The sequence below is a fragment of the Rhinatrema bivittatum genome, chromosome 4, assembly GCF_901001135.1.
Source record: "Rhinatrema bivittatum chromosome 4, aRhiBiv1.1, whole genome shotgun sequence".
NCBI lineage: Eukaryota > Metazoa > Chordata > Amphibia > Gymnophiona > Rhinatrematidae > Rhinatrema > Rhinatrema bivittatum.
This window is the reverse complement of record NC_042618.1, coordinates 313,152,231-313,165,477: the sequence shown is the minus strand read 5'-3', so window position 1 is coordinate 313,165,477 and position 13,247 is coordinate 313,152,231. Positions and strand designations below refer to the sequence as shown.

Genomic DNA, 13,247 nt, shown 5'->3' with positions numbered 1-13,247 from the left:
TTGTAAATAACAGGTTAAGAGCACCAGAATTTCCTTTGACATGTCATACAGTTAATATGTATGAAGTTTGAAAATGAAGTTTTTTCTGTAAAAAATGTAATATTGACTTATTGCCTTTAGAAATGCTTTAAAATTGCCTGTTTGCATTTGAATTGGATGTATACAAATACCTGAAAGGAACAATTATGAAGAATTATGACTGGTTCATTGATAATTGTAAAGTTGTCTAAGTATGTTAAAAAAAACTATAAATAAAGAATTAAAAAAAAAAAACAACAACTAGTCTAGGCAGTGGGGTTTTAAGGGTTGGGGCAGGTAGGGTAAAAGAGAGGTTAGTTAGCTAGGGGAGTTAGGAAGTCCTATCCTGTAACTGGGCAAAGTGGGAACGAGCTGGTTTAACTGGTAATTGTGTCGGCGTGCGTGTATATTAAAATCCTTCTTCACTCACACGGTAGAAATGGCACATGCATGCACATTTACTCGTGTCCAGCCGATTTTATAAGATGTGCACATGTTATAAAATGGCCGCGTCCATGGGCACGAGCCGTTCATGTATGCCCACACAACTGTTTTAAAGTTGCTGTCATTGTGCATATATTGTGATGTTATGTGACCTTTTTGGATATGATATGTTTAGGAGGTTTTATGATTTTTTAATTTGATGTACACCTCTTGGTTTGGTTGCTTAATTTAAAATAAGAGTATATTAATTTAAGCAAATGAAATGAAATAATACATAGTAACTGCAAATGCAGCATATGCATAGGATGTCCAGGAATACAGCACATAGCAGAAGCTGTTACTGCATTCTCTACATTGCAAGACAAAATCAGCAATGATTACGGGGAGTGTGATTTCATTGAACCTAAACACCAAACAGTTTGAAAATAGAACTATATACCATGTTTCCCCGAAAATAAGACATCCCCCAAAAATAAGACCTAGTAGAGATTTTGCAGAATTCCTAAATATAAGACCTCCCCCGAAAGTAAGCCATCCCTTGTAAACAGGGGCGGATTGACCTATCGGGGGATCGGGCTTCCCCCGGTGGGTCGGTCAATCCTGTGACGTCATTTTTTTTTTTTTTTTAAATAAAGTTTCCAAGGTATTAGGGGCAGACGTGAGCAGTGGTATCCCGAGGGGAGCCAATGCCCCCGGGTGCAAGGAGGCTCATGCGGCCGCTGAGCCTCCTTGCCCGAAGAAAAAGATCGCGTTCAAACGTGCTGATGCTCTTCCTCCTTCCTGCCTGTGCGCCCCGGAAGTAAACGTTGCCGGAGCCGCGTGGGCAGGAAGGAGGAAGAGTATCAGTGCGTGCAGAAGAGGAGGAGCCGCCACGGGCTGCTGCGAATCCCAAGTCGCAGCGGCCCAAGAAGAGGAAGAGGCCCGGTAGCAGGGCCGAGGAAGAGGCCTGGTAGCAGGGCTGCCAGGGCCCGAGAAGTTCAGGGCCGCTGCAGTGCCCATCCTGCGGCGACCCGCGAAGAGGAGGCCCAGAGGTGAGAGAGAGGCTGAGGGTCTGTAGAGGGTGTGTGTGTGTGCGTGTATGAGATGAGTTGAGAGATTGTGTGTGGGAGTGAGGATCTGAATGTTTGCAGAGGCAGCATGTGAGAGCCTCTGTGTGTTTGAGAGAGAAAGCGTGTGACGGTGAGAGCCTATGCTTGAGCAAGACAGCATGTGGGAGTGAGAGAGAGCCTGGGTGTGTGAGTCAGACAGCATGTGCCAGTGAGAGACTGTGTGTATGAATGATTGTATGAGAGACAGCATGTGAGCATGTGACAGTGAGAGCCTGTGTGTGTGTGTGTGTGTGTGTGTGAGAGAACAATGCATGTGAGAATGAGAACCTGACTGTATTTGAGGGAAGAAGATGGAGAGAAAAGAAATACGGAAGAAAAAAGGACAATATAAAAGGAATTGGCAAAAAAATAAGAAAGGGAAGGTGGAAAAAAAAAAAAGCCTGTGACCAACCGATTAGAAAACTAACATCAGCCAACAAAGGTAAAACTTTTTATGGGCAGGAAGAGGAAAGTCAAGGTTTGGACTTCATCCCCAGGACAACCTGTGAGGGGGCCTATGGACTCTCATGTGGCAAGAGGGGTGAGTCAAGTTAATTTGAGAACTATTCCTGATATTTCCTTTTCCTCCGGATCTCCTGAAGCCCCTGTGACTCAAGGGCCATCGCAGATCTCTCAACATAGTATGGTTATGGCTTCATCCACACACCAGCAATCTTCTGAATTAAGGGACATGGATAAAATAAATAAGGATGGTACATTTTTATCTATTCTAGAAAATGTTGGGCAACAGTTAGGCCCGAGACCGCAAGAAACGGTCATCGTGCCTAGTGTCCCTCAGGATATTACTTTGCGTGATGTGTGGGTAGCAGTAGATAACCTTCAGAAAATGATGTCAACTATAGAGCAGAATAGGATAACTATCTCTGAAATTAAAAATGTATTAGAAGAACAAAATAATCGTTTGGTAAAAGTAGAAGAGCAATCAAAAGTTGTGTCTTCTCAGATAGAAACATTTAAGGAAATACATAATTCTTCAATAAAAGATAGTATAGTTATACACCGGCAGTTGGAAATTCTGGAAAATCAAAATCGTTGTAGAAACTTAAGGTTATTAAATTTTCCAGAAACCAGACTACTATCTGCCACTGAATTGCTTAAAAAGTATTGTTCTGAAGTCTTATCAATATCAACAATAGATGAGACAAGTATATCTAAGATATACTATATCTCTAAGACTAAGTTAAGGACACAAGAAGGGCAGGAAGATATGGACATTGTCCAACATTCTCCAAACTTGACCTCATTTCTGGAAGCCTCTCAAGACGACATATCATTAAGATCTACATTATTGGTAACTTTATGTCGAGAGAGAGATAAAAATTTGATATTGCAAAAATATTTTGAAAATAAAGATTATAAATTTTGTGGACAACGGATCCAGATTTTTCCTGATGTAGCTAGAGCAACCCAAGTTAGGCGAAAGCAATTTCTTTTACTTAAACCTAGAGTGCTGGCCCTCGGGGCAGCATTCTATTTAAAATTTCCCTGTAAGTGCTCTGTGCTACATCAAAGGAATAAATTCATTTTTCAGGATCCTCCCCACTTGGAGTCCTTTTTACGAGATAAAGAACAAGTGTTGAGAAATGGATCTGCAATAAATTGATATGTTCTCCTTCTGTAAAATTGATTACAGAATTATTATGAAATTAAATATTTGTGATAGACCTCCCATAATGTGGACTAGATATTACTGTATTAATAATAATTGGGTAAATGTATATTTGATTTAATTTTGTGTTATAATACAGAATATTTGCCTTTTGTTTTTACAATGTAATAATTGTTTAAAAAACAATAAAATATAAATTAAAAAAAAAAAAAATAAGGTTAGTCCTGCTTTCTGCAGCCAATATATTTTTAAAATATTCTCAAATACCTTTTGAGGCATATTTGGTGTGAAAGGTTACGTTGGGATAACTTGGCTTTTGAATATAGTTTGGCCATGGCTTTATCCATTTGCATTTAGTCCTTCTTTATCACTTATCCCTGTCCTGTACTCTCTTCTGAGGTGACAAGAGAATAAAGTTGCAGAGTGTGTGTGGAGGAGATAGTTATGTATTTATTTATTGAAATTTAAATTTTGCTCCTCTCTCAGAAATATGCCCAGATCAGATTGCAATGTATAATAATAACAATTATACATAAACACAGATCAGAAATAACTATAAAACAAATGATTCAACATGACAAAACAATAAAAAAAAAAACCACACAATACCACCCACCATCCTAAAAACCCTAAAGCCAATATCTAGCAGAGCATCTAATCAAAAATACAACTGGTTCTATAGTTACCTAAGAAATTAAATATATTCATGGATAAGCTTTTCTAAATAAAAATATCTTTAATGCCTTATAAAATGGCAGTACATCTGATAAAATTCTAATGTTTTTTTGGAAGATCATTTTTGGTTCTGCATAAAAAATGCACAATTTCTAGTATTTTGAAGTTTCATCAATCTTAGAGAGTTTTCACAATTGGACTAATTGTGAAGATCATGGAATCTTATTTGGTTCATAAGGACATAATTTCTTCTTTTGATATCCAGAAGTCAGATCATGCAGACCCTTAAAAACTAATACAAGTAATTTAAATAATATATGAAAGGGAACTGGTATCAGTGGTGGGACTCATGTAAAGGTATAATATGCCGGAAATAGTCTAGCAGCACTATTTTGAACAAGCTGAAGTGACTTTTTGGGTACAGAGCATTATAGTAATCTAATTTAGATAAAATCAAACATTTTAAAAATCATCCGCAAAGAAAATGTATAACCTCAAACATTTGGGGCTATAATGTCAAATGAGAATGTGCTTCAATTCTCAGAATACAAACACTCTCAGATACTGGGAAAATAGTAACATATAAAGAAACCACAGGAGGAGTCCAGAGTGAAGAAGGCCTTCTCACCCAAAGTAGCTCTGACTTGCTGGGATTGATTGATTTTCAATTTATTGGCCTGCAGAAAGCTGATAGCTCCCTGCCCACAATTAAGCTTATTTTGGGCATCCTCACATTGATGGCTTAAAGGAATACAGATTTGGGCATCATCCATGTAGTGAAGAGTTCAAATCCTGTGCTCTAATAATAATGATTAATGGTAATAAGTACTTATTAAATAGAATTGGGGATAGTAACAGTCCCTGTGGGACTCCATAAGGCAGAGAGAAAAAATCCTAAAATAATCTGTTTCCTATTAGCCAGAAAAGAAGTAAACCAGTCTAAACAGGTGCCAGAAATTCCAATTGATTGAAGTCTTGTGATCAACTGTATCAAAGGGCACTGACTGGTCCATGTGAATGAAGAAGGTCAAAAAGGGCTACTAGTGATGTATCCATGACAGTGTAATGGCAAAACCCAGATTTTATTTTATCAAGAATTCACTCAATACACTACAGTCTCATGCTACTGACAGTTGAAGAGGCAACACTGAAAAATATTTTGGTCATGTGATTTGGTTTGATTCAATCTCAGATGAGCTTTACCTTCTACATTAAAAAAAGAAAAGTAGTGTGTGGGCTAACCCAGTAGCTCAGAGGCAGTGCTCTGCACTGCCACACGGAAGGGCCCCAGTTCTATCTCTGGATTGACTTCAGAGGCACGTTCACAGTCCCAGGGAGGAGGGTTGTGTTTTTTGTTTAAGGGTGACTCCTAGTGATTGGACTTAAGGTTCATAATTACAGGGCCCCGGAAGGAGACTTGATGCATGGCCCCCAGCCAAGTATTGCCATTGCACCGATTAAACTATATATGTTGGGGGGGGGGGGGGGGGGGAGGGAGCAGGGAAGGCAGATATAAAATAGGAGGAGAATTCTCAGGTATTTGTGAATGAATGCTCATGACACCAGGATTCTAGCTCTGATTTCAATTGAACTGAAACAGAATGAAAGGACTGAATCAAAAAAAAAAAAAAAAAGAAAAACATTAGTGTTGTTATTATGTTAGTTCACTTGGGTATGTAGAGATAAAAAGTCAACCAATAAGTTGGAGGTGAGACCTTAAATTAAGTTAGTCCAGTAAACTTGGTTGATCTTCATTTTAAGTTTACTAAAACATGTGTGTGTATATGTATATATTTATATATATATTTTTTAATCAAATTAACAAAAAATTATTTAATTTGGAATTCCTTATAGTTTTGGGTTTTTTTTTCTTCCAGGTATTGACTACAAAACAACCACAATACTCTTAGATGGTCGTCGAATAAAACTACAGCTTTGGTAAGATTCCAGTGTAAAGAAAATACAACTTAATACTTTTGCAGTACCAATGGAAACACTGTATAAGCAAACCTATTCAGAGAAAGCATTGAGAGGGTATTCAAGGCTGTTTTGAATGTGTGTAAGCTATTGTACTTGATCTGTTCTGAAGAATGAATGTGTGAAGAGGAGAATGGAAGAAGAGTTCAATGCATTAAGTCCTGACTCTTCCAGTTTCTACCCTGCTTGAAAAAATAATAATGCTGTCAGTGGACTGTAAATTTCAATGAGCAGGCATAAATTAGTCATAACTAATGGGTGATGTCATCCAATGGTGCTAATATAAGTCCAGCAATAGAACTCAGTAAAGATTTTACTGAACATGCGCAGTTCTCGCGTGTATACTTCCTTGGGAGCTTTTCAGACTTTCTTTGTCTGAGTTGCTACTCGGACATCTTCCATTTGGGCCTTCATGCCCTTTTATGGTAGTTGCGGGGAGTCCTAGAAGGAGGGAGTTGCAGTGGTCGATTTTAGAGAAAAGGGTAGCTTGGAGGACAGTCCGGAAGTCATGGAAGTGGAGGAGTGGTCTAAGTTTTTTCTTAATTTGTAGAACCAGTCTTTTGTTGTGTTGTTAACAATTTTTTTAAGTTTAGTCTGTTATCTAGTACTACGCCGAGGTCTCTTGCTTGGGCAGCTGTGGCAGATGAGGGGTCAGGGAGGGAAAGGTTATTGTGGTCTGAGGAAATAAGGAGTAGTTCAGTCTTGGCCGTGTTGAGGACGAGATTGAGACTGGAGAGGAGGAGGTTGATGGAGTGAAGGCAGCTGTCCCAGAGCTTGAGGGTTTTGGGGAGGGAATCTGTTATGGGAATCAGAATCTGCACATCATCAACGTATATGAATGAGTTAGTTTTAGTTTTGCAAGGAACTGGCAGAGGGGTAAGAGATAGATGTTAAAGAGGGTAGGGGAGAGGGAAGAGCCTTGGGGTACTCCAAGGGTAGAGCTGATGGGAGGGGATTCTTTATTGCTTATTCTGACCTTATAGTATCTGTTGCTGAAGAAAGACTCACACCATCTGAGGACTGTTCCTGAGATACCTGTGTCTGAGAGGCGGTTTAGGAGAGTGGAGTGATTCACGGTATCAAACGCAGATGAGATATCCAGAAAAGAAAGTAGAAAAGAAAGTAGGTATGGTTGTCCTTTTCTAAACCTATGAGAAGGGTATCCGTGTGAGAAATTAGAAGGGATTCTGTGTTTAGGAATTTACGGAAGCCAAACCTAGCGGGGTAGAGAATGTTATGGTTGTCTAGATAGTTGGAGAGTTGGGAGTTGACTAGTCTCTCCATGCGTTTGGTGATAAATGGAAGGTTGGAGATGGGACGGAAGTTAGAGGGGTCTCCTGGATCAAGATTTGGTTTCTTCAGTAGGGGTTTAAGGGTGGCAAGTTTCAGAGGGTCAGGGACTATTCCTTGAGACAGGGAGCAGTTTATAATTTTGGCCAGGGGTTTGGAAATGGTGTTTGGGATGGTGAGCAGTAATTTTGTCAGGATGGGGTCGGAGGGATGGGAGGAGGGTTTCATGTCTTGAGGATGGATTTGATTTCAGGGGATGAAGTGAGTTTGAAGGAATCAAACTTGGCTCTCTGGTCGAGGTTGGAGGTGTAAGGTGGTATGGGGGAGGTATTAGTAGAAGTGAGAAGGGTTAAGAGATTGGAAATTTTTTCTGGAAGAAGGCTGCAAGTTCGTTGGACTTAGTTTGGGCTTGGTTATCAGGGATGGAGGGGGTGGTGGATTTTGTAAGTTCTGAAACATACAAGAACAGGGCCTTCGCGTCGTAGTGAAAGTTGTGTACTTTGGGACTCCTCATGCATTATGCCTGATTCATGTCTGCTTATCGACAGAGAAAGCAAGTTTGCTTGCCTGTAAACAGGGCTCTCCTTTGTTTAAACATATGGTTCCCATATGTTTAAACACCATAGAGAACAGAATGAATCAGCCATACTTAATACCTAACTGCTTCCCTGGAGAGTCTTCTACTTCGTTAAACATAAGTTCTGGAAGAGACTGAGCTGCTTACAAGGCAGTTTGTGTGTGGGAACTCTTGTGTATGCTCAGTAAAGTCTTTACTGAGCTTTCAGAGCTGGGTCTGTGTCAGTGTCATTATATAGGATCACCCACACATTATGGCTAATTCATCCTGTAATTCTATGGAGAACCCTTTTACAGGTAAGCAAATTTGTTTTACCTCCTTATATGGAATAGGTTTGGGTTGATTATTTTTCTTTTTCATGCACATTTGAACTGGGCTTTTCAAACATGTCCTGTTGACCCAATAGCCTGTTGAGTTTTCATATTATCCATGAGATAAATGTTTATTTACTAAACTTCCAAAGTATGCACATTTATTTCATGCATATTCATTGTGAATATCTTGAAAACTCAACTGGATGTAGGAATTTGTAATTATTTAATTAAAGGAAAAAAGATGGAAGGGTAAGTAGTTGGACTGTAGGAAGAAGTGTTGATCTAGGGTCTTAAGCAGATCACTCGACTTGGATTCAGGAACACAGATCAGAGCTACAGCATTTGTTAGCAGAGGAGATTATTCTCCCCAGCAAAGGAGACCCAACACAAATTTTAATCGCATGCTCTCTCACAGAATCCAATGAGGACATGGCCATGGATCCGTTGGCATATTGGCGGCACAAAACCCTGCAGTCTGGTCAGACCTTGCCAAGGTGGACTAGTATTTCTTTTCCTGCTCAACTAGTGTTCTTAGTGAACAGGTATTCTGAATGGCAGAGGACATCATAAGTCCACATCATTCATGACTGGCACCAGAGTTGGGAAATGTTGATCTTCCTTAAAATAAACCTCCCTCTGTTGTGTTTCTTGAAATTACCATGAAAGCAGTTGGATGACATCACACATATGTATGACTGATTTATCCCATTGAAAACATGAAAACACCAGTTACAGGAAAGCAAATTGCTTAACAGTTACAATATCATTTGCCAGAATGCAGTATGCTTGATGCTGTCTGAGTTATCTAAGAAATTGTAGGTTGTAAGGTTTTCTGGAGGAGACCTTTTTTTTTTGCATAACCTTGTATTTGAAGTATATATTATGGAGCCTCTCAATCCTTATAGATACAACTAGATGTCACTCTGATGATACTGGTGATATTGGATTCTTATATTTCCCTTAGTTTTTTGCTAGCTTATATAAAGTCAGCTTTTATTTTTTTGTGTTTTATATAAACTGAAATGAGTTTATTAGCATACTGATAAAGGTAATGCTCTAAAAGATCTTCAGGATTGATGAAGGTACTTCAGATCTGAAATGCTAACTTTTTACATGAATTCATTTCACTTTGGTCCTTGTAGTGCTAGACTTTTTGTGTTTCAGTAATAGAAGTAAAATAGCAACAATGGCAGTTTCTTTGGAGGTTTATGCTACATTTACCACCATTATTAACAAAATTACTTTTTATGCATACAATATTTATTTAGATTTTTATATTCTGCTTTTCACACTTTTTATAGCACTTTGAAGCAGGTATTTCCCTATCCCCAGAGGGCTTATAATCTAAGTTTTGTTCCTGAGGCAGTGGAGGATAAAGTTACTTGCCCAAGGTCACAAGGAGCAAAAGTGGGACTTGAGCCCTGGTCTCTTGGGTCTCTTGGTTCATAGGCCACTGATCTAACCACTAAGCTACTCCTGTGCATAAGAATAATTTCTCTTCACTTAGCTGAAATGCTAGAATCGCTCCAGCTTCCTGCTTCTCTGGTACTGCCCTGCTCTATCTGTGTTGGGAGCACAGCACCTCCCCTACAACAACCCTGCAATGTTGACTTTGGAAGAACAGCAACTCCAGAAATGCAGCCCTTCCCTTGATACTGCACTATATTGTCAGCATAGAAATACCTTCAGCAGTAAAATAGCTCCCATATTGTCCCTCAGTTCAGATTTTAATGGAAAATGCTTCACTCCAGTATCTGCATTTAATACAATTCCAGATCCTGCTATATGGTGAGACTGTGGATGTCATTTCAAGCAGTGATTATTGTCTGCTGATGTGTAAATAAAATGTAAGGAAAATAAGCTATTTAGAATAAAATACATACAGCTGTTAAAAATCTAGAAGCCTTGCAAAATACATTTATGGTACCAAATGTACTATAGAATTACTTTTGAGTGTGATACTGTAGCTTCTTTCTGGAGTGAAAAAAATAAAAAGCACAACAGTCTCCAAGGAAGCTCAGTGAAGACAGCCAAGCCACAACCAATCGAGTTTCTAAAATTTCAAGTAAGGGGTTTTTTTTGGGAGGGTTAGGGATGAGGTCATTATGTAGCTGGAATAACATTTGTAGAAAGGTCGTATAACCACAATATTTTCATTAAAATGAAGAAAACAGATCTGAAATTGATTAGAAACAGAGTTTTCCTATAGAAGACTGATTTAGTGGCTGTAATTATGCTAGTGAATGTAGCTGTTTGAGATTCCAGCTAGTGTGATCCAGGGCTCGTGCTAACAGAAGTATTCAGCCCAGAGTTAGATTTTTGAGTGATATTCCGGTTTGTTACTGACAGGTTTGGCTGAAAAGTATTATTACAAGCAGAAAACTGCTTAGCGCTACTGAAATAAGAGGCCATAATACGAGGCTCAAAGTTGGTAGACTCAAGATTAATATTAGGAAATATTTCTTCACAGACAGGGTGGTGGATACATGCAACAGCCTTCCATGAAGGTGGTGGAGGCTGAAAGAGTATGTGCACAATTCCCAACTCTGCCCCCAACTCCTTTCCCCACCTCCCAAAATGCCTTTCCCCAGTGTGCGTAAAAGTACATGTAAAATGGAGGGTTATGAGTGTACTTTGAAATGCACTGAGTGCTGGTGATTTTATAGCAGCCATTAACACACATGCAACTGAGTTTTTTGGTTTTGAAAATCAGGCCCTAAGTGTCATTTGCAAGAATGGCAACCATGGTCACAGTACAGAGTCAAATAGAATCTCTTTGACACGTTATTCCAATTGGAATATTTGCCATTAATTATGATCTATTGGTGCCTATGCTTTAATTAGAACCATATTTCTTACAGCATTTGGAACCAATCATATTAGCAAAAAAAAATATATAGATATTTATATATATTTGTGTTCTTTTTATGTATTTTTTCTAATGAAGAAAGTATAGTAGCAAAATAAAGACCAAAATCTGCATTTTCCCTGTACGTACCCGGATCAGTCCAGACAGTGTGTTATGCCTCCCTTCCAGCAGGTGGAGATAGAGAAAAACTTGAAAGGCACCCTCACTTAACCTGGTGTGCCTCCTGCATCCCTTCAGAATTTCTCTGTCTTCAGCAGATGGAGGTGGTGCAAACCCTGCAGTCTTGCTCTGTTTCTGGGGTGTAGGCTATTCCTTGAAATAATTAAGAGTGAACTAGCTATATAAAGTTTTGAATCAAGCAAGTTTAAAAAAAAGAAGTCTTCTGCAGTAGGGAGAGTTTCCCAATCCTCCCAGGGGGTTGTTAGGTCCTGCGGGGCCATCCCCTCTGGTGGCAGGTCATTGGAGCTGGGGTTGGTAACCCCGCGGGGCTTCAGTCAGCTGGGGAAGAGATTACCGGTGGTCCGGGTCCCTCTCTTACCTCGTGCCAAGCTTAAGCGTTAAAAAAAAAAAAAATCAAAATTTTTGAAAATTTTTCTTTTTTGATGGGCTGCAATCCAGGACCCCTCTCCATCCGAATCACCATGTTTTTGATGAATTTTGCTGCATTTTTGCTGAGTTTTGGGATGTTTTTACCCCTCCACAATGCCACGGCCATCTTTTTGTGTGACGTGTGAATTGTCCACGCGGCTTTCTCGGGCCGATATTTGCTCCCGCTGCCTTCCGGGAAAGGAAGACATCCCCCTTTCTGGGTCTGCAGCATCAGCTAAGCCCCGGAGGGGGCTCAAAAACAATCGGCTCCGTGGGACCCTCGGGCTAACACTTTTCCCCTCAGTACAGGGACGGCAGCCATCTTAAACACATTTTCTGCAGCTCAGGCAAGGGCTATGGGGGATGGGGAGCTTCCCCCTACACTCACTGGTTCCTGCCAGTCCTGATAATCCTTTTGTTCAGGAGGACCCTGATGTCCTGGGGGGGGGGGGGGATGATGATGATTCTGATTTCCTTTTCTTTAGATTTTGTCCTCCTTATGCATAAAGCCTTTCTGGCTTCCAGGTCTCCGCAGGTTGGTGCCTTGACGGTGAGACATGTGCAGGGACCAACCCCCAAGGTAGCTAAGCGCACGGATGTGCCCGCGTCACTACGGGTCGCGAAGTTAAAAGGCTCCTTGGCTTCAGGAGGAGCAGCCGCTCCGGTAGTACCGGGCAGTGCGGCTACAGCTGCAGTGACCTCTCCTTTCTCCCCGGCTGGGGCAGGATCGGAAGATGACCAGGGGAAATAGAACCCCTTGGATGGTGATGATCCTAAAGTGGTCCGGCTGTTCCAGAGAGAGGAATTAGAACCTCTCATTCCTGCAGTTCTTTCTGAGTTTGGGGTGGACTTCCCTCCGCATGCTCCGCCGCAGGACTCGGTGGACCCAGTCCTGGCGAGATTGAGAACACCAACCCGAGCTTTTCCTGGGATCCCAAGTCGGAGAATTTTCAATTCCCGCTGCCGCTCACCAATCACGCCAGGTCCAGTCTTGGATGATGGCTTTGCCCACACAACCTGTCACGAGGGGTGGTTTTGGAAGTCCCGAACTGGATAGTGGTGACCAGGGATGCCAGTCTCTCAGGCTGGGAAGCTGTTTGCCAGTATCTTTCAGTGCAGGGCAGCTGGTCTCTGGAGGAGTCCGGATGGTCATCAATCACCTGAAGACCAGGGTGGTTCGCTTGGCCGTGCAACACTTTCTTCCCTAGTTACGCCATCAGGCGGTTCGCGTCTTATCCGAAAATGCGACGACAGTGGCCTACATCAACCGTCAAGGAGGCACCAGAAGTCAAGCCGTAGTCGACGAGGTGGAGCTGCTCATGGCTTGGGCGGAGCAAAATCTGGTGATTGCGGCATTTCACATCGCTGGGAAGGACAATATACAAGCGGAATTTCTAAGTCACAGGCGCATAGATCCAGGAGAGTGGGAGCTCTCAGACAGAGCAATGGATCTCATTTCTCGCAGGTGGCGGACTCCCCACATGGACTTGATGGCAATGCGAGACAATACCAAGGCTCCTCGCTTCTTCAGTCACAGAAGGGATCACGGAGCAGAGGGGGTAGATGCACTAGTACTACCCTGGCCAACGTCTGTTCTCCTTTACGTGTTTCCTCCTTGGCCTGTGGTGGGCAAGGTGCTTCGCAGGATAGAGGTCTACCCAGGGACGGTGATCCTAGTAGCTCCGGAATGGCCCCGATGCCCGTGGTTTGCAGACTTAGTCAATCTGGCTGTGGACGGGCCTCTGCAACTCGGCCATCTCCCACATCTTCTTCCTCA

General features: G+C 41.3%; 1 protein-coding gene across 1 annotated transcript in view; it reads left to right on the top strand.

Annotated features, from left to right (window-relative positions):
- Positions 1-13,247, top strand: part of RAB40B (RAB40B, member RAS oncogene family) — a 186,054-nt gene that overhangs the window by 93,063 nt on the left and 79,744 nt on the right. The window contains exon 2 of the mRNA XM_029600270.1: positions 5,733-5,793. Within this exon, the coding sequence (XP_029456130.1) occupies positions 5,733-5,793 (61 nt within the window). The remainder of the gene's footprint in view (positions 1-5,732; positions 5,794-13,247) is intronic.